The sequence below is a fragment of the Bubalus kerabau genome, chromosome 6 (assembly GCF_029407905.1).
Source record: "Bubalus kerabau isolate K-KA32 ecotype Philippines breed swamp buffalo chromosome 6, PCC_UOA_SB_1v2, whole genome shotgun sequence".
Taxonomy (NCBI): Eukaryota; Metazoa; Chordata; class Mammalia; order Artiodactyla; family Bovidae; genus Bubalus; species Bubalus kerabau.
Genome location: NC_073629.1, coordinates 102,045,898 through 102,070,785, shown reverse-complemented (window position 1 = coordinate 102,070,785; position 24,888 = coordinate 102,045,898). Strand labels below are relative to the sequence as shown.

At 50.8% G+C, this 24,888-nt stretch overlaps 1 protein-coding gene across 3 annotated transcripts in view; it reads left to right on the top strand.

Moving 5' to 3' along the window:
• Positions 1-24,888, top strand: part of RNF220 (ring finger protein 220) — a 267,983-nt gene that overhangs the window by 208,859 nt on the left and 34,236 nt on the right. For all 3 annotated transcript variants that reach the window (XM_055586085.1, XM_055586086.1, XM_055586087.1), the window contains exon 2: positions 21,702-21,834. In XM_055586085.1, coding sequence (XP_055442060.1) covers positions 21,702-21,834 — 133 coding nt within the window. The remainder of the gene's footprint in view (positions 1-21,701; positions 21,835-24,888) is intronic.

Below are 24,888 nucleotides of genomic sequence, written 5' to 3'. Positions count from 1 at the left end.
TGCCCTGCTGTCTCTGGCCCTTTTTACACAGAACCTCCAGCCCAACCCCCCATGCAGCTGCCTCGCTCATGACACTGGCCTGTGTTGTCCTGATGACCACTGACTACTATTCCTGGGGCAGAGCCAGGCCTGCACAGGAGGGGCTCTAGAACCTCCCAAGGCTCCCAGGTGCTCAGTCTTGTCCTCGGGCACTCCCATGCCCGCAGATGCTCCCAGGCAAGGCAGGAAGACACACCCAGACCTGCCAGTCTCTGGGCTTCAGGCTCTGTCCACTCATCTCATTCACTTGTTAAAGCAACCTGGGGGGCCTGTGTTACCATCCTCAGTCTCTAGGAAGGAGGAAATGAAGACTCGGATCAAGGAACCAAAGTGTGCACGCGCAGCCACTAGCGTAAGTGGGGTTTCAAGACCAGCTCTGCCTGATCCTGATCCCAGAACTCACGTGCTACCTTCCCAGCCTCCTTCCTCACTCTCACTGCCTACCTTCAGCCCAGCCCTGGCCCCGGGATTCTCCCTATGACTGAGCCACCAGGACAGAATGCAGAGAGCGCAGGTACAGGGGGATGCCAATGTGAAAAGAGATGAGGAGGCCACAAGTGTGAGGGGAGAGGAAGTGTTTCTGGTGGGGGCACTGGGTCCAGAGCTGCTGTGGTAAGTGTCCTCTGGCTGTCCCTCTGGGTCACGGAAGCCCAGAAGGAACCCACAGAACAGACTCAGGAACAGAGCCTACCCAGTCTCCTCCCCCTCTGCAGACCCCCACATCCATTCCCACAGTTCAACAAAGAGAAGCGAGCCCCTTTCCCTATTCCTTCCCATGCATTAGCCCTAGCAGCAGCCAGGGGACCATTGGACCTACCATTCTGCCTGGTCAGTTTTTGCCTCCTGAGTGGTAAAGAAGCCATTGGCCAATGCAGGAGACGTAAGAGACACAGGTTCAATCCCTGGATTGGGAAGATCCTCTGGAGAAGGGCATGGCAACCCACTCCAGTATTCTTGCCTGGAGAATCCCATGGACAGAGGAGCCTGGTGGGCTACTGTCCGTGGGGTCGCAAAGAGTCAGACATAACTGAAGCGCACACACATGGATGACTTTGGCCAGGTGTTTTTAGTGTAGTCAACAGAACACAGCACTGCACTATAGGAACCAAAAGTCTCACTTTTAAGCTTACTAGCAACAGACAAATAGTTTTACCTTTCCCTGTCTCAAGGACTCTGCACTTTCGCTGCCAGGAGTCTGGGTGGATCCCTGGTTGGGGAACTAAGAACACATAAGCCTGGCTGCTGCTGCTGCTGCTGAGTCACTTCAGTTGTGTCCGACTCTGTGTGACCCCATAGATGGCAGCCCACCAGGCTCCCCCATCCCTGGGATTCTCCAGGCAAGAACACTGGAGTTGATTGCCATTTCCTTCTCCAATGCATGAAAGTGAAAAGTGAAAGGAAGTTGCTCAGTCGTGTCCAACTCTTCGCGACCCCATGGACTGCAGCCTACCAGGCTCCTCCGTCCATGGGATTTTCCAGGCAAGAGTACTGGAGTGGAGTGCCATCGCCTTCTCTGTTTAAGCTTACTAGCAACAGACAAATACTTTTACCTTTCCCTGTCTCAAGGACTCTGCACTTTCGTTGCCAGGAGTCCAGGTGGATTCCTGATTGGGGAACTAAGAACACATAAGCCAAAAAAACAAAGAACACATAAGCCTGGCAGCACAGCTCAAAAAAAAAATTGCATTCCTACTTTAAAAATCACAACATGTCAGACTTGAAAGGGGTAAATTCTTTGATCCATGTCAGGTAACTACCACCCCTTCAAGAACCTGCTTCTGGAGTACCCAGGAGGGCCAAAGAGTAGATGGGGCCAGGGGAGAGGAAAGTTCCTTAGAGAAACCTTGATTTAGAAGAAAAGCCCTAGAGGGTGCTTTGTCTGCCTACCCTACCACTCACCACTGTCTTCACTTCACCCCGTACACTCACGCACACACACACATCCTCCCTGTTCACCTGCAGTCGGGACTGGGTTAGTGCAAGTAATGCCTCCCTACTTACCCTACATCCAGGAAATGGAGTCCTTAGAACAGAAGACATGGGGTAAAACACGTTTCCCCAGCAGCAAGGGGCCTTCCAGGAAGAGTGAGGGATGCCTGTTCTCAAATGGACTGCTGAGTTGCTTTTCCTCTCTGCTTAGGGCAAATGCCCGAGCATTGCTGAGGCCTGAACGAGTTCGATGGAGGCGCATGTCCCCAGATCCCAATGCCCCGCTGATCTGGCTCAGGCCAGTATCTAGGAGAAAGTACAGCAGAGGACCTGGAGGTCATCAGAGAGGCCAAGAGGATATTCAGTCTTGGGACAAGACTGAAGCAAGGGATAGCATAAGTGTTGGACTTCAGGGGGCACAAGAACTGGGCTGAGGTTGACAGTGAGATTTAGCTCTGAAGGTGGGAACTGGGGTGATGTGGGGGAATTAGGATTGATTCCAATTTAGACTGAAGTTTAGGATTTGAGCTCAGTTGACTCAGAGGATTGGGCTTAAGTTTTGTTTCAGAGTTTCCCTAGAAACCTACTTCATGCCATCCAGCTGAACCCATCATCCAAAAAAGCAGGGGGATCCTAATAGTCACCTTTGGCCTCTGGTCTGGGAGCTTTGACCACCTGATGTGAAGAGATGACTCATTGGAAAAGATCCTGATGCTGGGAAAAATTGAAGGCAGGAGGAGTAAGGGGCGACAGAGGATGAGATGGTTGGATGGCATCACCGACTCAATGGACACGAGTTTGAGCAAACTCCAGGAGATGGTGGAGGACAGGGAAGCCTGGCATGCTGCAGTCCATGGGGTCACAAAGAGTTGGACATGACTTAGCAACTGAACAACTGGGAGCTTTACTGAGGAAATAGGAATGAGGGTGAGCATCGGCTTTGGAGAGGAGCACAGTCAGTATCCCCTGACTAGGGAGCCAGGGAGATTAGGATCTTCCTCCTTAAAGTGTGGTCCGCAGATTAGCAGCATCAGCTTCACCACCTCTGTAGAAATGCAAAATCTTGGGACAGTCTCCAGAGATATGGAATGAGAATTTATGTTTTAACATAAACTCCCAAGTGTTCCACAGACACCTTCCAGTTTGAGAAGCAGTGCAGAAGCTTTCCTAGCAGGAAGGCCTGAGGTAGGGGTGGAAAAAGTCAAAGGACCGCTGGCCCCTAGGCCTGTTCCAGAGCCCCCTGCCTGACACCCCCTCCCAGTGCTGGAGCCACAGCGACACCTACTGGCCATGGGCATCTAGGCCACCCCCTCCAGGACATCTGGGCCCTATGGTCCTGCCCTGCCTGGCCTCCACCCTGTTCTAGGGGTCTGGCTTCCCCCAGCAAGGCTGGAGCAGGTATAGGATGAGCCAGGGCCTCAGGGTGGAGCAGGGCTGTGTGTAGGCTGGGGCTCTGGGGCCTGCAGGTGAAGAAGGCAGTACAGGTGAGTAGGTGTCCTCAGGCATATAGATCTCAGATCACATCACAGTGGGACAGGGTCCCACCCCAGTCAGCATCCTCTGATGCCCCAGGGGGACTTGAACCTATGTCTAAAGGACTCTTCCTAGAAGCAGGCTGTTAGGAGCTACAATTGAACAGCAACTCAGAAAAGGGGCATTGCTGGAATATTTCTGGTCCAGGGTTGTGGGTCCTGGAGGAGACTCCCACAACAGAATTCTAGGTCAAAGTGGGAGACGAATGCCAAAGGGCAGAGGAGTAAGAAGATAGGGAAGGAAGCCAACCCACCTTCAGGACAGGGCTCAGCTAACTTGGCCCAGGGGACCGGGCTGGTTCAGAGGGCCCCCTCTGGGGGCCAGGGCCACCAGGGTCAAGAAAGGGGCCTCCTTCTGGGCAGCAGTCACCCCCCCATCATTCCCAGGCCTCGGTCATTGTTGGACCGCCCCCCTCCAGTTTGCTCTCAGCTCGGAGAAGGGGTTTTCCTGAGAACTAAATGATTGTGATTACCCACCAGTGTCTGCTTCAGTGGTGATTAGTTAAAACATCAGAGTCTAAACAGTCAATTGGTTCTAATAATTAATACTATGGCTCAGCTGTGATTGAGAGAGGGCAACGGAGAGAGAGAGAGAGAGAGAGAGAAGAGAGATGGAAAGAGAAGAGAGAGGGAGACAGGATTGGCAGAAGAGCCTCAGCTCTTTAACTACCATTTCCTGACCACCCCCCTGCCAGGTATGGTGCCAAGACACACCTGGCTCCTAATTCTGTGTGCTCACAAGATTTTTTTAATAAATTACATCACTGAGTATCATTAACACCCTATTAGTCTCCGTTTCACAGGTAAGAAAAAGGAGGCACAGAAAGGTAAAAGCTAGTGATGCTCAGTAACAACTTGGTGAATGAACAGATAAATAAATGCATGAATTACCCCAAACTGAAATCCAAACCCAATTGAGCCTGACTCCAAAAAGTTTGAGGGGAAGGTGTATGGAGGGGAGAATTTGCAGAGACAAAAGAAAGAAGAAAACATACAACCACTCTTCTCTCTCCCACCATCTCTCTCCTTAGAAGCACATTCCCTCTCGCACATATATTCCTCTCTGTCTCATGACAGAGATACACCCCTGTGTCTCACTCCCACTCTCATAGAAACTGCCACCATTCACCCCTCTCCCTACACCTCCCTCTCTCCATGTGCCCTTGTGTCCCACGCACACTGGGCCCCGTCATAAGCACTCAAAGAGCACTTGGGAACTGAAATAAACATGTGTGCTGTGCTTAGTCTCTCAGTCAAGTCCAGCTCTTTGTGACCCTATGGACTCTAGCCCGAGTCCTCTGTTCACTGGGGACTCTCCAGGCAAGAATACTGGAGTGGGTTGCCATGGCCTCCTCCAGGGATCTTCCCAACCCAGGAATTGAACCCAGGCCTCCCACATTGCAGGTGGATTCTTTACCATCTGAGCCACCAGAGAAGCCCATATAATAAACATACCCACCCCTTTCTCTCTCCCTGACACACCCACCCACCCTCTGTCCTCTTCCATGAGTCAGGCCCAGAGGTTTCCAGCTGGGCTCTCTCTGGCGAAGTTTTCTTTGAACTATCCCCAGATCTGAAGGACCACAGGGGCTGCCCTGCCTGGCTGAGGCGGGGGCTCTAGCCCAGTCTCCTTAGTTATCCTGGAGCGGGCTCAGCCCCTCCCCACCCCCTCCCCAGGTCACGCACAGCGGCAGAGCGGCCAGCGAGCAAGATGGCTGTGTGTGCATTGCTATTAATCACCCCTCCTGGTCCGCTAACGAGGCTAATGCGGTAAGTGACAATAGCCCATCTTGGTTCCTGATTTAGGGGCTCAGGACGGAAGCTGGGCTCCTGGGAGTGAAGACGTGAATTCTCCACGACACTAAACCTTCAAATAAATCTCCTCCAGTCAGAGAAGCCCAGGGCACTAAATCCCACGCGCCGGTAATTGAAACCCTTAGAGCTTTCTTGGGTAGGGAAATTGCTGAGAGAGAGAGAGCAGCAGGGTTCCGGGTCGGGTGGTGGGCCAGCACAGGGGCTGCAGAGGGCTCTGTGATGGGGAAGCACCAGGTATCTGCCTGTCCCAGTGGGGGTGTCTGTCTGTCGGTGTTTCTAGACATGGGATTTCACTGGCTGGCTGGTTTGTGTAGCTGCTGCCTACCCTCTTCCCACTAAGTCTACAAACACTTGGTATTTTTCTGGGACAGCAGTTATGGAGCCTCTGCCTTCTGAAACCCTTGCAGCTTCTGCTTCTCTTTGACCATGAAGCCAGGCTTTATTTAAGCAGAACGAATCTTCAACATTACCTCGATTGCCTTCCCCCCCCCTCTTTCATCCTCTCTCGCCCCCACCCACCCCATCTTTTCCTCCCCTCCGGACATTCCCCTGCTGTCTCTTCAAGTCCTCCTGCATTAACTTGGTCATTGAATCATTCAACAGTCATTACCACTCTGTACCAGACCCTCTTCAGGGTCCTGAGTGTACCAGGATGTCAGATAACTTCCCTGCCCTCAAAAAGCTCAAGGTCTACCAGGGGAGACAGATGAATTAACAGACAATTGCAATATTATCCGATGTGTGCCATAATAGAGGTGTTCAGTTCAGTTCAGTCGCTAAGTTGTGTCCAACTCTTTGCAACCCTATGAACCACAGCACTCCAGGCCTCCCTGTCCATCACCAACTCCCAGAGTTTACTCAAACTCATGTCCATTGAGTTGGTGATGCCATCCAACCATCTCATCCTCTGTCATCCCCTTCCCCTCCTGCCCCCAATCTTTCCCTGAATCAGGGTCTTTTCAAATGAGTCAGCTCTTCACTGACCAAAGTGAAGTGACCAAGTGGCCAAAGTATTGGAGTTTCAGCTTCAACATCAGTTCTTCCAATGAACACCCGGACTGATTTCCTTTAGGATGGACTGGTTGGATCTCCTTGCAGTCCAAGGGACTCTCAAGAGTCTTCTCCAACACCACAGTTCAAAAGCATCAATTCTTCAGTACTCAGCTTTCTTTATAGTCCAACTCTCAATAGAGGTGTAGACATATAAGAAATATAGCATGAAGAAGAGGAGTTCCCTATCAGGGAAAGCTTCCGAAAGGACGTATTGTCTGAGTGTGATCTTAATAGAAGTTACAGGTTGCCCATGGGGAGATGGATGTTGTGGGCATTATTGGCAGTGAGAATAATAAGTGGAGAGCTAGGTCTTGCCCAGCCATAGCACACAGCGTTGCTGGAGGGGATATGAGACTGGAGGGAGACTGATAAGGAGTTCAGGATTTATGCTGTGGGCTTTGAGAGCCACAGAAGGATCTTAAGTAGCTAAATGATAGGATCTGATTTGTGTTTTAGGAATATCCTTCTAGCTGTAGAGATAGAAATGGATTAGAGGGGAGAGAGATGCATTAGGAAACATAAGAGTAGACTGGAGATGATGATGTCTGAACAAGGGCAATGGAGAAAAGAAGATGGTTTGAGGGTACTTAGGAGGTGAAAACAGCTACGATGTTGATTTATTGCATGTAGGAGCCTGAGTCAAGGGTAAGAGTCTAGACTGCAGATTGAGGGAGTTATGCAGGTGGTCGTGCCATACCCTGAAATTGAAAAAGCAGGAGGAGAGTGGGTCTAGAGGAAGATCAGTCTCGTTTCAGGCACGTGGAGGCTGAAGAGCCTGTGGGACATCCAAGTAGAAAACCTGGTCCACAGTGATATATACAGGTCAGGACTGGAGGTACGAATGGAGGAAATGAAACCACAGTAGCGTTCATGCAGAGAGTGCAGGGAGAGAAGCAGGTGATGGTGAGGAAGATAGCTAACATCAGGGGAAGGAGAGTGGTGGAGAGCATGGGCTCCACCATGGCACTGCCTGAGTGGAAAGTCCAGCACCACCACTTACCAGGTACCCATGGCAAGTTACAGAACTTCTTACACCTCTGTGTCCTCATTTATAAAAGGAAGGGAAGGGAGGAATACTACAGTGCTTGGCACAGAGTAAGCATTTGATCAGTGTTATCACTTCCCTCCCTCCTCATCCATTCAACTCCTACTTATCCATCACAACTCAGCTTGTGTCAGTTCCTCAGAGAAACCTTTCTGAATTCCTCTGAGCAGGGCAAATCTCCATTTTATAGGCTCGAGTGACCCTGTTCACCTCTCTTTGACACAACTTCCATGTTACAGTATTTGTGTAATTAGTTTATTGCATGCTTCCTGCTTGCAAGCTCCATAAAGACACAGATTTCATGGTTTCCATAGACCTTGGTGTAATGCCTAACACATGGAAGACAATACATGTTTATCAAATTAATGAATGGATATAGCTGCAGTTCCATCATATTTGGCAAATGATGACCATCGAGGATTTATCTGACTGAGAACAGATTGATTGAGAGTAGGGTGGTAGGGGTGAAAACCAGACTGCCATGAGTTCAGAAGTGTTTGGGAGAGAAAGGAGCATCGGAGCATCTTAGGTGAAAAGGAAAGTGGAAAGAAAGGGCATTAGCTTCCATATGGAAGAGATGGGAGGATGCTGTTGATATTGTTGTAATGGGGGAGACAGGGTATATGTGCTGATGGAGGGAAGCATGAGAAGGGAAGGGGGAGGATGCAGGAGAGAAGGGAGAACAGGATAGCTTCCCCAGGGAATGGGATTCTAAGTTCAGGAGAAGAGATTAAGCAAGAATAGGAGGGTAAATACCTCTTGCACTGAAACTGAAAGGAATTTGGGGTCTGGAAGTTGAGAGAATTCATGCCTAAGGACTTCAAATTTCTGAGTGAAATAGGCAGTAAGACCACCTAGTAAGACAGAGGGACAGAAGGTGGGGAGGGGGACTCAAAATAATAAAATATTATTGGATTGTCTCTGTGGAAAAGGAGAGACAGAGCTGATGAAGGGCATGGAAAAGGATTGCTTAGCAGTGCTGAGATTGGAAACTGTGAATTTTTATTGGCACATCTCTGCATGGTTTTGTGATTCTCCCCAGCTGCGTTTAGCCGCCTGTGTGTCTGAGACAGAGAGAATAGCTGGGTTGTGGAGAAGGCAGAGGCAACAAGGAGGTTGAGTATGTTGGCAAGAGGGTGTTGAAGTGACGCACCCTGGGGTCCGGGCTAGAAGCCATGAGTAAGTGGTCTGGGGAGATAGGAGGAGGAGAGAGAGAGAATAGGTCTGGGGAGATAGGAGAAGGAGATATGAGGAGGAGAGAGAGAGTGTGATGGGTGGGTCCAAGGCCATGAGAGGCCTGGGGGCGAGGGAGTTCTTTCACAGAACAATTTTGGTTGTTGGCAAGGTCCTCCAGGAGGATGTGGAATACAGGAAAAAACAACAGGAGCTGACAAGATCAGGGCAGGTGTCACCTGGGTAACAGGTGAGTGTCAAAGTCCTAGGCAGATGTGGAGAAGGTGGATAAGAACCATGAGGGATGCGGGGTGGCACTTGCCCTCAGGGTCCACTGGGTGGAGAAGCAGTGGTCTGAAAGCAGCAGTGGGCACTAAGCGAGACACTGACCCCACCTCCTGGCTTAAGGAACCTGGAGTTGGAGAGGACACAGGGAAGTGATGTCACCAGGGAATATAAGTGATGTTTCCAGGAAAGTGAAGAGAGGAAGTAAAGGAAGCATCTAGGGAGCAAGGATGCAGATCCTTACTGCCAAGGTACTCTGTCCCAGAGGGCATGGTAGGAACATGGTCAAGAGCCCGCTCTGCCCCCTCCCTTCCTAGCATCTCTCCTAGGACCCTCTGCATCCCTCGCCCATCTCCCTGACTTGACATCGCCCTCTGGCACCATCCACTCCACAGTCCATGTCCTGCCCATCTGTTCTCCCCATCCCATCCTTGCATCCCTCCCCCCTCTTCCCACACCTCCTCCCCAGTTCTCTCCTCCCCAAACCCTCCTCCTGCCCTGCCCCACCCCAGCCGGCCTGAGTGAGCAGGAACCCCTGCACCTTCATTTCTCAGGTCACTGCTTGGCTAATGGGCTATTAATTTGCTCAATCGTCCCCTGTGAGGCAAACTCAATTTCTGCCAGCCAGTCGTCCCTCCCTGTCGACAGTGTGATTGATTGGAGGACCAGCTGTCACCGCCCGGCTGCCCGCTCCCTGCCTCCTTCCGCGCAAGTCCGCGCCACCCCTCCTCCTCGGGCCGCCGCCCCGCGCCCACAGAGGCAGCGCACCCCTGCCACCTGCCCAAGGATCTGTCGCCAGCAATGAAAAATGACAGAAATATTTAAGGACAAATAAGGTTTCCCAACGCCATTGAAAATGATTACAGGCAGCTACAGATGGGGCCAATCTGATGCGCAGCAGCAAATCAAATCGAATTTCCTTATCGGCGTATTATTTTAGGCGTTATCTGGCACGTTGATGCAGTTATCAATTCAATTTCAGCCGCCGGTCCGCTGTTTACTGTCTCGCCTTTGCTGGGAAAAGGTAAACATGCTCAGCCCAGCAAATTAATTTCTGGCGGAAGACAGAGGCTGCAAAGGACTGCTCCGCGGACCTGGCGGCCCCCACCATGGCCCTGGGCTGCAGTGGGCCAGGCTGACTGGGCTGGGGGGGCAGGCCAAAGCTTGCCCAGGGAGCAGAAGCCCTGCTGCTGCTTGCCCACACCTGGCCCCAACCCCAAGCAGGATTCAGGGCTCCTAGGAGGCTGAGGTGACCGCTGTTGGCTCTGCGGCTGCTGCCAGGGAGAGGTGAAGGTCTCCCATTAATTTCCAGCTAAAAATGACAAATTCATCTTGGACGACAATTAAATGAAGTCAGTAATTGATGCTAATTGATCTCCAGATGCGAGGGCTCCCCTCAGCCTTAGCAGCACGTGGCTGTCTTGCTCACTCTGCCCACCCCAGCCCTTCTCCTCTACTTCCCTTCCTCTCTTGGCCCTTGCACACCTCTACCCCGCCCCCACCAGGGCTCTGGGTCTCTGCATCCCGCAGGTCTGTAGGAGACAGCTGGCCGGGGCTGGGCTAGCAGGCAGTGCCCGAGGCCAAGCAGCTGGCCCGCTGCCCGTCCCGCCCTGCAGGCACTTATAATCAGTGCCCCAACTTCCCCCCGTGAGCTGAGAAAGCAGGTAACACTGGCCCCCTTGGCGGTTCAGGATTTACTGCCCACAGCTGTGGAGGTTCCCACTTCATTTTTATAAGCCCATAGTCAGAGCCAGCAGGGGGTAAAGCACACTTGGATTTACTTTGCTTTACACAGTCCAGTGCTAACATTTTGGCTCTGGAAGATGCTGGAGGACAGTGAAGTGTATGGACATGCCAGGGAGTGTCCAGGTGGACTCAGTCTACACTTGCATATATGCCTGTGCTCGCATGCATTTATCTAGATGGGAACAAATACCCACAATTGTCTGAGCACCTGGGTGTGCCAGTGCTCACGTGCACATGTGTGTGTCCAGACATTTGAGAGGATATTTGTGCATGCCCATGTGTGGATGTTTTCCTGAACTGGGCCCTTTTCTGCAGTTTATAATAAAGCCTAATCCCAGGGAACTCTGGGAGGCCCACCTGCCCCACCCACCACAGGCCTGGCCCAGCACAGGGCACTTTCTGGAAGTGATTAGCTAAGGGAGGAAGGGAAGTTAGCTAAAAGGAGAGAGGCTGCAGTTGTGTCTGGGGCAGCCAAGTTCAGTGGTATGAAATAGCTGTGACCCTTGAAGCCCTGACAGCCTCTAAACAGGAGGGCTGGTACACTTGGCTGGAGCAAAGGCTCATGGGGTCAAGCGTTTAGGGTCCATGCCCAAGACTCAGTGAGCTTGACTGTGCCTTGGCCCACAGTCCTTGGCTCCAGCTACAGCCCAAGTGTGAGCCTCAACTACCCACAGGCTGACCTCCACCTGGCTGTCTTGCAGATGTTGGCTACTGGCCCCCCAAGAGCCATGCCCCTTCCATTGCTATAGACAGTAAATAGTATCCATCACAATAGGGGTCAGGGCATCAGCAAGGCTCCAGTTTTACAAGAACCTAGAGCTGGCAGGCGGAGAAGGCAATGGCACCCCACTCCAGTACTCTTGCCTGGACAATCCCATGGACGGAGGAGCCTGGAAGGCTGCAGTCCATGGGGTCGCTGAGGGTCGGACACGACTGAGCGCCTTCCCTTTCACTTCTCACTTTCATGCATTGGAGAAGGAAATGGCAACCCACGCCAGTGTTCTTGCCTGGAGAATCCCAGGGATGGGGGAGCCTGGTGGGCTGCCGTCTATGGGGTCGCACAGAGTCAGACACGACTGAAGTGACTTAGCAGCAGCAGCAGCAGAGCTGGCAGGAGGCCATATGGAGTGGGCAATACCAATCTGGGTTTCTGCCAGCAGAGTAGAGGGAAGGGAAGATGGCAAGAGCATGTGGGCATGAACATGTCAACCCTGTGGATCCTGAGTTTACATGTCACCTGTAAGCAACCTGGTGCTGTGAGGGAGTCTTCCCATGGCAGGAAGAGGAGCAAGTGAAGAAGATCATGTACAGTAGATAGATGATCAGACCAGGGGCAAGGTAGAGGCAAGGAACCAGATAAAACCTCCACAACATCTCCCGTCTTCTGGGGAGTTTAGCGTCTTCTGGGGGTTTAGCAAGGTCAACAATCATTTATTCATTCATTCAAGGAATATGTATTTGTTTCTACTTACACTACTAATATTATCCTACTTTGGGTTATGCCCTCTGCAAGATACTGAAAGTCGAAAGTGTTAGTCACTCAGTCGTGTCCAACTCTTTGTAGCCCTCCAGGTTCCTCTGTCCATGGGATTCTCCAGGCAAGAATACTTAAGTGGGTTGCCATTCCCTTCTCCAGGGGATCTTCTGGGACTATAGCAATAAACAAGTTATTCCCTGCCCACAAGAAATTTACAGTCTAAAGAGAGTGACAGATGCATGATAGGCAACTGTAACACTGTGACCAGAGGTAGCACAGGAAACTGTGGGAACACAGAGGAGGCACCTAGTGCAGTCTGGAGGAGTCAGGAAAGGCTCCCTGGAAGAAAGAATTCAGAGTCTTAAAGGATGAGCAAGAGTTAGCCAGTCTGTGCAAACGGTCCCTGCCATACCCTTTTTGGTTGCATGGCAAGCCCAAAGCAGACACAAATAGGCCTCTTTGCTTCCAAGTGACTCTGGAACTGCTAAAAAATATCACCAGACTACCAGCCACTGCCCTGGGGTCTGGGCAGGAGGGTGCAAAGCTGTTTTCAGGGCATCCCTGGGCACTGGCAGATAAGGATGGGCCATAGCTAAATACACGTCTCTCCTCTGCCCGCCCCACCCCCACCCCCTCGACCAGGGATGCCTATTAATCCTGACAAATGATGACTTACGAACATGTAATGCAAACTGATTCATCATACATTCAAATCCGCCGCCCCGCCCCAGCGGGAGGCCCCAGCCAGACAAGTGTATTACACGGATAATGTATTTGACGTATTAATAAAACCAGCCGCATTGCTCTGGCGCGGGGACTGGGGAATGCCAATATACGATGACAGATCACATATTGATGAAATCCAGATGTTTGGAATCATAGTCTTGGGGCCTTGTTCATATTGACTGAAGGTAAAAAATGCCGTCTGTCAGCAGGTTAACTCTTCCTGTCCCATGCTCACAGAGGCACCAATCATGGTTTTCTGGAGAGAAGAGGAGGAGGAGGCAGATGAGTGAGAGGGGAGAGTGGTGGCTTGGCTGGATGAGGTGGGGTAGATGGTTGTACTGTGGACTCAATGGGTGGAAGGGACACTTTGCATGCCTTGTGTTCTTAACCTCTCAGCAGCATGCGACCCTATGGACCATGCTCCCCACTCACCCTTCCCTTCTTGCCTTTGATGACATCACCTTGTTTTCATCCTCCTCTTGGCTGTTTTTAGTCTTCAGTGACTAAAATTTCCTCCACCTGTTGGAATTCTTCAGCCTCTTCTTACTGTGCCCTCTCTCCCTAGGTGATCTCACCTACTCTTAAAACTTGTTGAGTATTTACCATGTGCAAGACATTGTTCAAGGCACAGAGGATGCAGTGCTGGTAAATTTCAGTCCTTATCCACATGTCAGTATTTCCAGTTCTATCCTTCTAGCTCTGGCTCACATATAGTGCCTACTCAGCATTTTCACGGAGTATGTCTTAACCATTCCTCAAACTAAGTTCATCCAAAATAGAGCTCATCATTTTCTTCCCTATCAAGCCTACTGCCCTTCCTCCTGTTCCACAAGTCAGTGAATGGTCTACCACCTAGCAGCTGTTCAAGTCAGACAGCTTGGAGCCACCCTTGATGCCTCTCTGTCCTTGAACCCCCATGTCCAGTCCACCTGCTTCTGTTCATCTCATTGTCATCCATATCATCTCGCTAGAGCAGGTCACCATCATGTCTCACCTCAGTGAGATAACCCCCTAGATGATCTTCCTGCACTTGCTCTTATCCCCTTAGACCTTTCTCTGATTTGCAGTTAGAATGATCTTTTTAAGATGAAAGTCTGAGATGTCACTCCCCTACTTAAAACTCTTCAATGACTTCTCACTGTATGTTAAAAAATAATAATAAGCCAAAATCCTTAATATAGTGGAAAGTGCTCTGGGATCTGGCCTCTCTATCATCAGCTCTCAGTCCTCTGCCCCTCACTCTCAGCTCCAGCCACATTGAACCCTTTTCAGTTCTTCACTTAGGCTTTATCTCTGTACCTTCAAACATGCTGTTTTCTATGTACTATAGAACACTACTCCTCCACTATCATTGCTTGAACTGGTTCCCACTCATCCTTCCAGGCTTTGCTTAAAAATCACTTCTTTTACCTCCCAGGCAAGATAGTCTACTCCCATAGTTCCATGTCCTTCCCGTGTTCTAAGACCATGCTGGAGATATTTGTTGAATGTCTCTATCCACAATTAGTGACTAACCTCCCTGAGGGCAGAGAGTGTGTGTTCATTATTGCATGGCATCCATACTGTAGCAGACGCATCTTGGTACTCGTTGACATTTGTCAATGATTATTGAATTATTACCTAGGTGATAGGCTAGGTAGGTAGGTGGCCAGGTATTGTGCAGTGGTTAAGAGCACTGGCTTTGGAGTCAGACAGATCTAGATTTAAATCTTTGCTCTGAACCTTCCAGCTCTGTCATTTCATTGTTCGGAGCTCCATTTTCCTCATCAATATGATACAAATAGATTATACCTACCTCACAAGACTGTTGTGAAGATTAAATGAAATAAAATATATGCAGCATTAACCTGTAGCCTAACATATAGTAACCTTCCATAAACAGTTATTATTATTAGATAATAATAATGGATAATGGATAAATGGATGAATGGTTATATTGACAAACAAACAAGTAAATAGAATGTGGGTATGGATGGCTATGAAGAAGTAGCTCCATGGAAGCTGAAAGGCCCAAGGTGCCTACTGAGTGGTACACAATCTTGATCATAGCAGGGAAGAAGGCTGAATACAGAGCAAGGCCAATCTGGTGTCAGGATGGGGTAGATACAGACACAAAGGGCAAAACTGTGCCAGCTTCTTACTAGAGATAATGGTGATTCATCTCTTGCACACAGCCCTGATTTAACTAGAACCTCACGAAGGTGCTGAGTAAGTTATTATTATCCTTGTTTCAAGAAGAATCTCAAACTCAGAAGTATTAAGTGGTTTTCCCAAGGTCTCACAGCTAATAAGAGGCAATCCTGCTCAAAGACTCTTGGTCATTGGGAAGTGGAAGCTCTTCTACTGGGACTGCAAGAGGGGAAGGGCAGGTCACACATGTGTGTATATACAAACACACGTGTATAAACACACGTACTCTTTTTATTATTTATTTATTTGGCTGTGTCGTGTCTTAGTTGTGGTACACACCGATCCTTTGTGGCAGCGTGTGGGTTCTGTAGTTGTGGCTGGCAGGCTTCATTGCACCAAGGTATGTGGGATCTTAGTTCCCCCACCAGGGATCGAACCCACGTCCCCTGCATTGGAAGGCACATTCCTAACCACTGGACTACCAGGGAAGCCCCACATAGGTACTCCTAAAAGTTCCAGCCTCTATTGCCATATATCATTAGAGTTAGCCTCCCCCTCATTTTAACCCTCCCCACTCTTAAATCTGGCAACCCACTCCAGTACTCTTGCCTGGAAAATCCCATGGGCAGAGGAGCCTGGTAGGCTGCAGTCCATGGGGTCACTAAGAGTCGGACACGACTGAGAGACTTCACTTTCACTTTTCACTTTCATGCATTGGAGAAGGAAATGGCAACCCACTCCAGTGTTCTTGCCTGGAGAATCCCGGGGACGGCAGAGCCTGGTGGGCTGCCGTCTATGGGGTCGCACAGAGTCGGACACGACTGAAGCGACACAGCAGCAGCAGCAGCAGCAGCACTCTTAAATCAGACACCAGGCAGTCAAACTCTGCGTTTGTGGTCTGTGGAGAAAAGATGAGGAGGTTGGGGTTTGCTCTTTAAACAAGCAGAGAGGGAAGAATGGAACCCACAAGCAACAGAACTGGGACAAAACCAAACGGGCCAAGCTGGAGAGGCAATCGCAGGGTAGGGAGTTGCAGGGCCGGAAGTGGGTTAGTGATCGAGGAAGGGTGGGCTTTCTCTTTGAATGAGACCCTCATCCTCCAGGGCCCAGTTCTGCACCAGGCCTCACCATGGATAATGGGAAAGATGGCAGAGAAGTAGCAGCCCAGCCTCTGAGCTGCCTGCTCCCAGTGGCCAGCAGTTCCCAACAGAGGGGGGCAGCAGAGGGCTGATCTGGGACCCCAGGTACCTGAGGCCTTGATTCAAGGCTTGAGGCCTGGACTGGCAGCGGCCTGGCCCAGGCCAGGGAAAAACTACTCGTCTGGCGGGCTGCTCCTCAGCAGGCCTGTCCCCACTCACAACCGCAGGCGGTCACTTTCTGGTGGAGCCTGGCTGTTTTCTGGTGGGGAGGTACCCCAGAAAGGGGAAGGGACCCTCTGGAGTTCCCATCCCTAGGGAGCCTCCAAGCAGGGCCTGTCTTAGCCCTGACTTTCTGCTTCCTGAGCCTGCGGTGCCCTGTGTGAGACTGTGGGTAGGCCCAGGCCCCTCTGCAGCCCTTTCTCCTCTTACTGGGGGGATACCTGCGGCAGGCGGAGAAGTGGAGGTGGCAGGCACAGCTGCAGCAGCGACGGCAGCAGCGGCGATGGGGTGGCGGGAGGTAGGTGCGGTAATGAATGTGGACGGGAGGCGGAATGAGCGATCCATCTTTGCATGGGAGGGGAGGGGGCCGCGCGCCTCCCCCTCGACACACTCACACACTCAATCAGGCGCTGTCAGACCTCCGGCCGCCTGGCATTTTGGTGAAGAATCTCTCAGCTAAAAATTGTTGTCAGTCCCATTTCCTCGTTATCAGTGCAAGGGCTGAGGCAGCGCCCGGGGATTAGCAGAAGCGGCGAGCGCCCGCACCGCCGTCCACTGCCGATAACACCCGGCCTCCCGCCTCACCTCCCCCATTCATCATCTTTAGCACTGACAGCCCGTCCCAGTCCCTGTCCCCAGCCCCTCATGCTGCCCACGTCTCCCCACGATGCTGCTCAGCCTGGCTCCTGACCTCTCTGGGGAGCTAGGCTTCCTGAAGAGGGAATGGGATTCAACCTAGCACGTCTGACCTGGACCCACCTGTGGCACAGAGCTTTGGTGGGCTCAGGGGTAGGGGGCACCGGCTGGAGTGAAGAATGCTCAAGGAGAAGATGCTTTCTGACAGCCTGCCCCTGCTGGGCTGGTCTGCCTACCTGCGATGCTGGCAGCGGTGTTGGAGAAGGCATTCCCGCATCAGACGGGCAGCTGGACTAAGGATTTCTGGAGGCCTCTCCAGTCTGAGACGGACTTCCCAGATTCTGGGAATTGTGGAAGGAGAGCCCGAGGATGCCTCGGAAGAGTTGGGGGTTGAAGAGTGCCTTCCCACCCCCAAAGGCCCACAGCCTCCTCCTCTGGGCCATCCCCAGCGGTTTTATGGCCCGTTTTATGGCCACTGTAATGGCCCAGGTCAAAAGCTTCAGGGAGCTGTATTCTGGGAATTATGCAAACGAGGAGCAGGCCCAGGGCCAGAGTATGGATTTTGTCATTAAACCTGGGCAGGCCATGTCGTTAGTGCAGTAAAACCCACGTCATGACCACAGGTCTCAATATAAAATTATAGGGAACACAGTGGAGGAGGGGAAGCAGGGGTCCCACGGCCGTGCTGGGCATGCTGGCACCCCCTGAGAACATGGGGATGTGATGCAGGCCGGAGGCTGCAGGGTGCCCAGGCTGATCCCTGTGACTGCTCTTCCTGAAGTTGGGAGCCAGGAAGAGGACCCATTGTCCCAACAGGGAAACTGAGGCCAAGCTCGGAAAAGTAGAAGATCCCTGTGGCAGGAAAGCAGATGAACTGAGCACAGGTATATGGGAATGCTGATGCCTGCTTCCAGGTGCAGAGGGAGGAACTGGGGCTCTAGCAGCCCTAAGAACCATACCTGGTACCCCAGGTGGAGGGGGCTGAAACCCTGATATCTCCACCTCAGCTCTGACCTCATGCCCTAGATCCTAACCTTTCTCTATTCTCGTCTCTCACCATTGCCCTTCTGTTCCAGCCCCTACCTCAATGCTGGATTCAACAGCCTTGTCAGTTGCCCCTTAGTCACCCTCCGTGCCTGCCAGCAAGCGTTACCACCCTCCTCTGGCCCCTTCCTGCTCCCCCCATCACCACCACCACAAGCACCCATTCCTGCCTCCCTCAGCCCTGACTAAGGCTGCACGGACTGCAGTCACTGACTTTCTTTTCCAGTTTTCTCGCTGGTTTGTGATCTTCTTGAGGCCAAGACTGTGTTTTCTTTACCTCTGAGCCCATTTCTCCTAGAATAATACATGACATAGAATAATTGTTTCATCAATATTTGATGAATGAATAAATAAATGAAGCAATGAGATCATGAGCCAAGTACAGGGGTCCCTGCCCAGTTCTGAGCCTCAGTTTCCCCATCTGTAAAATAAAGATAATGGCTTGCAGAATTTCTAGGGTCTCACTCACCTCTGAGATTCTCTGGCTGAATAGAATGAGTCTAGAATCCTCACCTCCCCACTCCTAGACCAGGGCCACATCTGCCTCTTTTACTCAGAGCTGCCTTTCAGCTGTCCCCTGAATATCTGGGGCACAGCTACCAGGGCATATGATCAGCAGACCCCTTCCCCACTAGAGACCTAGCCACACTGACTAGAGCCACCCCTACCTGACCCTGCCACACACAAAGCCTCCAGAGCAGACATCCCAGTTCTGCAAAGGTCATCTGGCTTCTGGAACAATCAGCTCTTCATTTCTACCTCTCCTCCTTCCCTTCATCTTCTCCACTATTTTGTTTCATCACTGAGAATCTAATCTATGCCAAGTCTTTTTTCAATTATCTATAGATTAAAAGATGACTAAGAATGGTCCTGGAGAAGGCAATGGCACCCCACTCCAGTACTCTTGCCTGGAAAATCCCATGGACGGAGGAGCCTGGTGGGCTGCAGTCCATGGGGTCACGAAGAGTCGGACACGACTGAGCAACTTCACTTTCACTTTTCACTTTCATGCATTGGAGAAGGATATGGAAACCCACTCCAGTGTTCTTGCCTGGAGAATCCCAGGGATGGGGGAGCCTGGTGGGCTGCCGTCTATGGGGTCGCACAGAGTCGGACACGACTGAGGCGACTTAGCAGCAGCAAGAATGGTCCTGCCCACAAGAAGCTCACAACTCATTCATTCATTCATCCCTTTGCTCCCATTCTCTGCCTGGAATTCTTCTTAGGCACATCTTAAATTTTGTTTCTTTGGTTAAGCCTTCTCTTTTTCAACTCCTCCAAACACATATCTGGGATGAATCACTCCCTCCTCTGAGCTCTCAGTTGATCTAGTCTGGGCATCCAGGAGAGCTATAATCTTGTGTCAAAGGGAGATAGGTTCTTATGTTCAGCCTGAATGGGAAACTCCCTCAGACATAGAGTTGCTAGACCTAGCAAATAAAAATATAAGACATTCAGGTAAATTTGAATTCTAGAAAAACAATGAATAACTTTTAACATAAGTATATCCTGTGCCAATAGTTGAGACATACTAAAGTGAAAGTCGCTCAATCGTGTCCAACTCTTTGTGACCCCACGGACTATAAAGTCCATGGAATTCTCCAGGCCAAAATACTGGACTGGGTAGCCTTTCCCTTCTCCAGGGGATCTTCCTAACCCAGGGATCAAACCCAGGCCTCCTGCATTGCAGGTGGATTCTTTACCAGCTAAACCACAAGGGAAGCCCAAGAATACTGGAGTGGGTAGCCTATCCCTTTTCCAGCATCCCAACCCAGGAATCAAACTGGGGTCTCCTGCATTGCAGGTGGATTCTTTACCAACAAGCTATCAGGAAAGCTACAAGATGCCCAATTGAATTTCACATAAACAATTAATATTATTTTTAGTATAAGTTTCCCCCTTTTGCCATGGGAAGCTTACACTAAAAATAATATTGTTTATGTGAAATTCAGCTGGGCATTTTGTATTTAATCTGGCAACCCTACCCAGTCAACCATCTTAGTCATCACTGGCGTGGACTTTATCTCTCTAAAAGCTGATTTTGACCCTCTCCAAGCATCAGAGGAAAGAAGAAGCATGGAGAAAGATCTGACCTTAAGCTAAAGAAGCATTCCTTCCTACAATCAGAGTTAGATGGATAGTCAGGGATGTTTCCAGATGAATAGAGCTCCTCAACCCCGTGCCTATAAGCAAAGGCTAGGGGAGCACTGGCTGGGCAGAGTGGCAAGGGTGGGAGTTTAGGAATCCCGAGAAGTGCACTAGGCAAACTTCAGGCCCCTTCCTCCACAGTGAGCTCTGGTTACCATCAGGGACAGAGTTTAGGCTCCCAGGGGCCCCCCAAGTCAGCATAGCCAGTGCTAGATCCACGTGTGCTTGTGTATTGGGGGCACACAATTTGAAGGGCATTTTGGAGGGGAAGAGCTCAGAATCTGTTAGACTCACAGCAGCCAGTGAGGTTATCCGAGTGAGGAGTGAGACCTGAACTGGGAGAATGTAGATTCCAGGAATACTGAAGCAGAACGGACAGGACTTGGTGGTTAAATGAATGTGGGAGGGGGAGTAAAGCAAGGAAGGGGCCGAGGGCAAAGTGAAGGCTGCTGGCTTGAGTGACCAAGTGAATGCAGGCGTCTTTCACTGAGAAGAGCACTGGGTCTTTGCTATCGCACATGGACTTTCTCTTGCGGCGAGCAGGGGCTACTCTAGTTGTGCACAGGCTTCTCATCGCGGTGGCTTCTCTTGTTGCTCAGCTGGGCTCTAGGGCACATGGGCTCAGTAGTTGTGGTGCACAGGTTTGGTTGCTCGCCAGCATATGGGATCTTTCCAGACCAGGGATCAAACCTGTGTCCCCTGCCTTGGCAGGTGGATTCTTAACCACTGGACCATCAATGAAGTCCAAGTACTCAATTCTAGAAGGTTGAGTTTGAGATTCTTGTAGGACATTCAGGCATTGATGTCCATTAAGTGTTTGGCTATCGGGGTCTGGAGAACATGGAAGGGATCTGGGGCAGAGAAACGGATGTCAGCAGGGCACAGGTGGGAGTGAGAGCCAATAAGAATACACAAGATGGTCCCACAAGCAGAGAGAGGAGAGGAGAGGCCATGGAAAGGAGCATGGGGAAAAGAGAGGGGCTGGGAGAGAATGCTGCCCTGGCAGTCACCCTGGTCCTTTTCGGTCTTTCCCACTGGACTGTGAGCACCTCAGGGCAGGGACTAGATCTGGTTATATTCTGTGTCCCCACTGCTGTGCACTAGGCCTGGCTCAGCAGACATCAGACAATGTTTGTTGAATGACTGCAGGAACGATCCCTTTTCTCCCTCTTTTCTTCCTTCTCCTGCTTTGGAAAGTGTGAAAGCAGTGAGGAAAGGAGTGACAGAGGGGGCCCTGGATATTCCGGGTGATGCTGTGATTAAACCAAGACCTGCTTCACTAACGTGTGAAATGAAGTGATCAAGGTTTGATTGCACACAGCATTGATTGCGTCCTGATAGATTTCCGAGAGGGGCAGCTGGTTGAGGAGGTGCTGTGCAGGGCCACAGCCTCTGGAGCTGCAAAGCAGAATAATGTTCATGGGCTCTGAGACCCTCAGGCTCTCCCTTCCTCCAGGACAAAGCCCTAGGAGATAGCAGAGGCTTGGGGTGGAGGATTGGGACGTGGCGTTTCTCTCCACGTATAGCCCAGCTTATATGTCTGTCTCTTCTTCTTCCCTCACCAGGTAAGAAAAAGGCAGCAGCACTGTTTGACAGCCAGGCCCCTATTTGCCCCATCTGTCAGGTCCTGCTGAGGCCCAGCGAGCTACAGGAGCATATGGAGCAAGAACTAGAGCAGCTGGCCCAGCTGCCCGCCAGGTAAGCCACCTGCCAGAGGCCTCCACTCAGGGCTCTGGCTACCAGGTCCCAGCCTCTCACAGGCGGCAAGACCCTGCTGCCATTTTCCACCTGGCTTTCAATCCTCAGCTCCTCCGGCTGAATGGTGCTGCCTTTCTCTTCTTACTCTGTTTCCAGAGATATGAGGAGAGTGAGCCTTAAGTCTCAAAAAGGCACAAGAGGACCTGGAAAGGGGAGGAGCCTCAGAGCAGGGTGATGGAAGCAGGGACTGGGACTGGCAGCTTCCCGAGAAGTGCAACCTGGGGTTGCCATCCACCTCCCCTATGAATCTCAAGGTGTGAAAGGTGACAACCTTGAGAACGTGCTCAGGCGTGTCTCCCTTGCTCCACCCCATCCTCCTTGTCCCTGCCTGAAGGACTGGGTGGAGCCTCCTCCCAGAAGAGCCAAGGTTGTCAAAGGGAGCAGAGAAACAAATTACCCCAAAGCTTAGGGGTTTAAAGCAACCATTTCACGATGCTCATGGACTCTGTGGGGGTCAGGAATTCAGACAGAACACAGAGGGGGTGGCTTGTGTCTGATTCTCCCTGTCTGGGGCCCCAGCTGGGAAGGCTTGGTGGCTGGGAGCTGGGATCACCTGGCTCCTTCATTCACACGTCTGGTGGTTGATGTTGGCTGTCAGCAGGGACCTCAGCTGGGGCTGTAACCAAAGCACCTACACATGGCTGCTCCTTGTGGCCTGTGAGCATGATAGCTCACAGTGTGGCAGCTGAAAGCATGAAAGCAAAATGTTCCAGCCAATGAGATCGAAGCTGGATCACCTTTTATTAACCTAACCTCAAAAATCACTTAACTTCACTTCTGCTATACTCTCTTGGCAGTATTAGCCTACCCAGATTTTAGGGACGGGAACATGTACCCCACCTTTTGATGGAGAAGGGGCAAGCTCCTCTTACAGAAGAGCATGTGGGCTCTAGCCACTCTGGGAAATAGTCAGCCACTGGCAATAGCCTGCCCCACGATTCCCAGTCCAAAAACCTGGCTCAGTTCCAGTCAGCAGACTTGACTGATCCTCCTTCCTCTACCTTCTCACCTAACCCCCCATGCAGGGTGCAGGGGCCCAGAGGTGAACCAGAAATCGTCCCATGTAAGTTGGTGTAGCCACTATGGAGAACAGTATGGAAATTCCTCAGAAACCTAAAAATAGGATTACCATATGATCCAGCAATGCCACTCTTGGGCATATACCCAGACAAAACTATAATTCAAAAAGGTACATGCACCCCTAGGTTCATGGCACCACTATTCACAATAGGCAAACCATGGAAGCAACCTAAACGTCCAGCGAGAGATGAATAGATAAAGAAGAGGCAGTGCATAGACACAATGGAATGCTGCTGAGTCATAAAAATGAACAAAATAATGCCATTTGCAGCAATACAGAGGGAGCCAGAGATTATCATACTAAGTGAAGTTAGAAAGAGAATGACAAATACCATATGATGTCCCTTATATGTGGAATCTAAAATACGGAACAAATGAACTTATCCACAAAACAGACACAGACTCACAGACAGAGAGAGCAGGTGTGTGGTTGCCCAGGGGGCGGGAGGGAAAGGGACAGGCCTGGGATTTGGGGTTGGCAGATGCAAACGATCACATTTAGAATGGCTAAACAACAAGGTCCTACTGTGTAGCACAGGGAACTATATTCAATCTCCTGGAGTAAATCACAGTGGGAAAGAACATTAAACAAGAGTGTGTGTGTGTGTGTGTATATAACTGGGTCACCGTGCTGTGCGGCAGACCATACTGTGTGTAGTGTGTACTGGCACAACGTTGCAAATCAACTATACTTCAATTAAAAGAAACAAATAAATGGTCCCACCCTCAGGAGCTCATAACAGGAGCAAGGAGAGCCAGGCATTAGCAACCCTGAGGGACGGAGACCGCTCTATGGGACAGACAGGAGCTGGGGGAGAAACAAGACAGTACTGAACCCCGCACAGAGCAGAGAAGGCCTCCTTAGGGAGCTGAGGCCTGGGCTGAATTGAAGGCCAAAACACTACTTATCTATTGCTGTGTTACAAATTCTCCCCAAACGTCATGGCTTAAAAACAGCAAACACTTAATATTTCACAGTTTCTGGGGGTCATCGATTCAGACACAGCTTAGTTGGGTAGTTGTGAGGGGGTGTGGCTTTTGGCTCAGGCTCTCAGGACACTGCAGCCAGGATGTCAGCCAAGGCTGCAGTCGTCTGAAGGTTCCACTGGAGCTGCAGGACCCCTTCCCAGGATGGTTCGCTCACACAGCTGTTGGCAGGAGGCCTCAGTTCCTCGACGTGCAGGTCTCTCCACAGGGTTGCTACAGTTTCCCTGAGACATGGCGGTTGACTTCCCACAGAGGAAGTGATCCAAGAGAGAGGCTAGAGAGGAAGCCACAATGCCTTTTATGATCTAGTCTGGGAAGTCATACACTATGGCTTCTAATATATTTTATTCTACTTACTAGAAGCAGGTCAGCAAGTCCAGCCCACACTCCACAGAGGAGAATTAAACACTGTAAGTTCTACCTCTTGAAGGGAAGTAAGGTGAAAGCTGCTCAGTCGTGTCCGACTCTTTGAGACCCCACAGACTATACAGTCCATGGGATTCTCTAGGCCACAACACTGGAGTGGGTAGCATTCCCTTCTCCAGGGCATCTTCCCAACCCAGGGATAGAACCCAGATCTCCCTCGTTGCTAGCAGATTCTTTACCAGCTGAGCTACCAGGGAAGCCTTAAAGGGGAGAGTACCAAAGAATTTGTGGGAATACTGAAAACTACCACAGAAGACTGTACTAATGATGATAATAATAGTCTTGTTGAATGCTGTGTGCCAAGAACTTTATACTAATTTATTCAGTCTTCACAAGAACCACTGGTGTGTGTGGGTGTGTGTGTGCGTGCACACGCGCGCACTAAATTCTTTCAGTCCTGTCCGACTTTTTGCGACCCCATGGACTGTAGCCCACCAGGCTCCTCTGTCCATGGAATTTTCCCAGGCAGGAATACTGGAGCAGATTGCCATTTCCTACTCC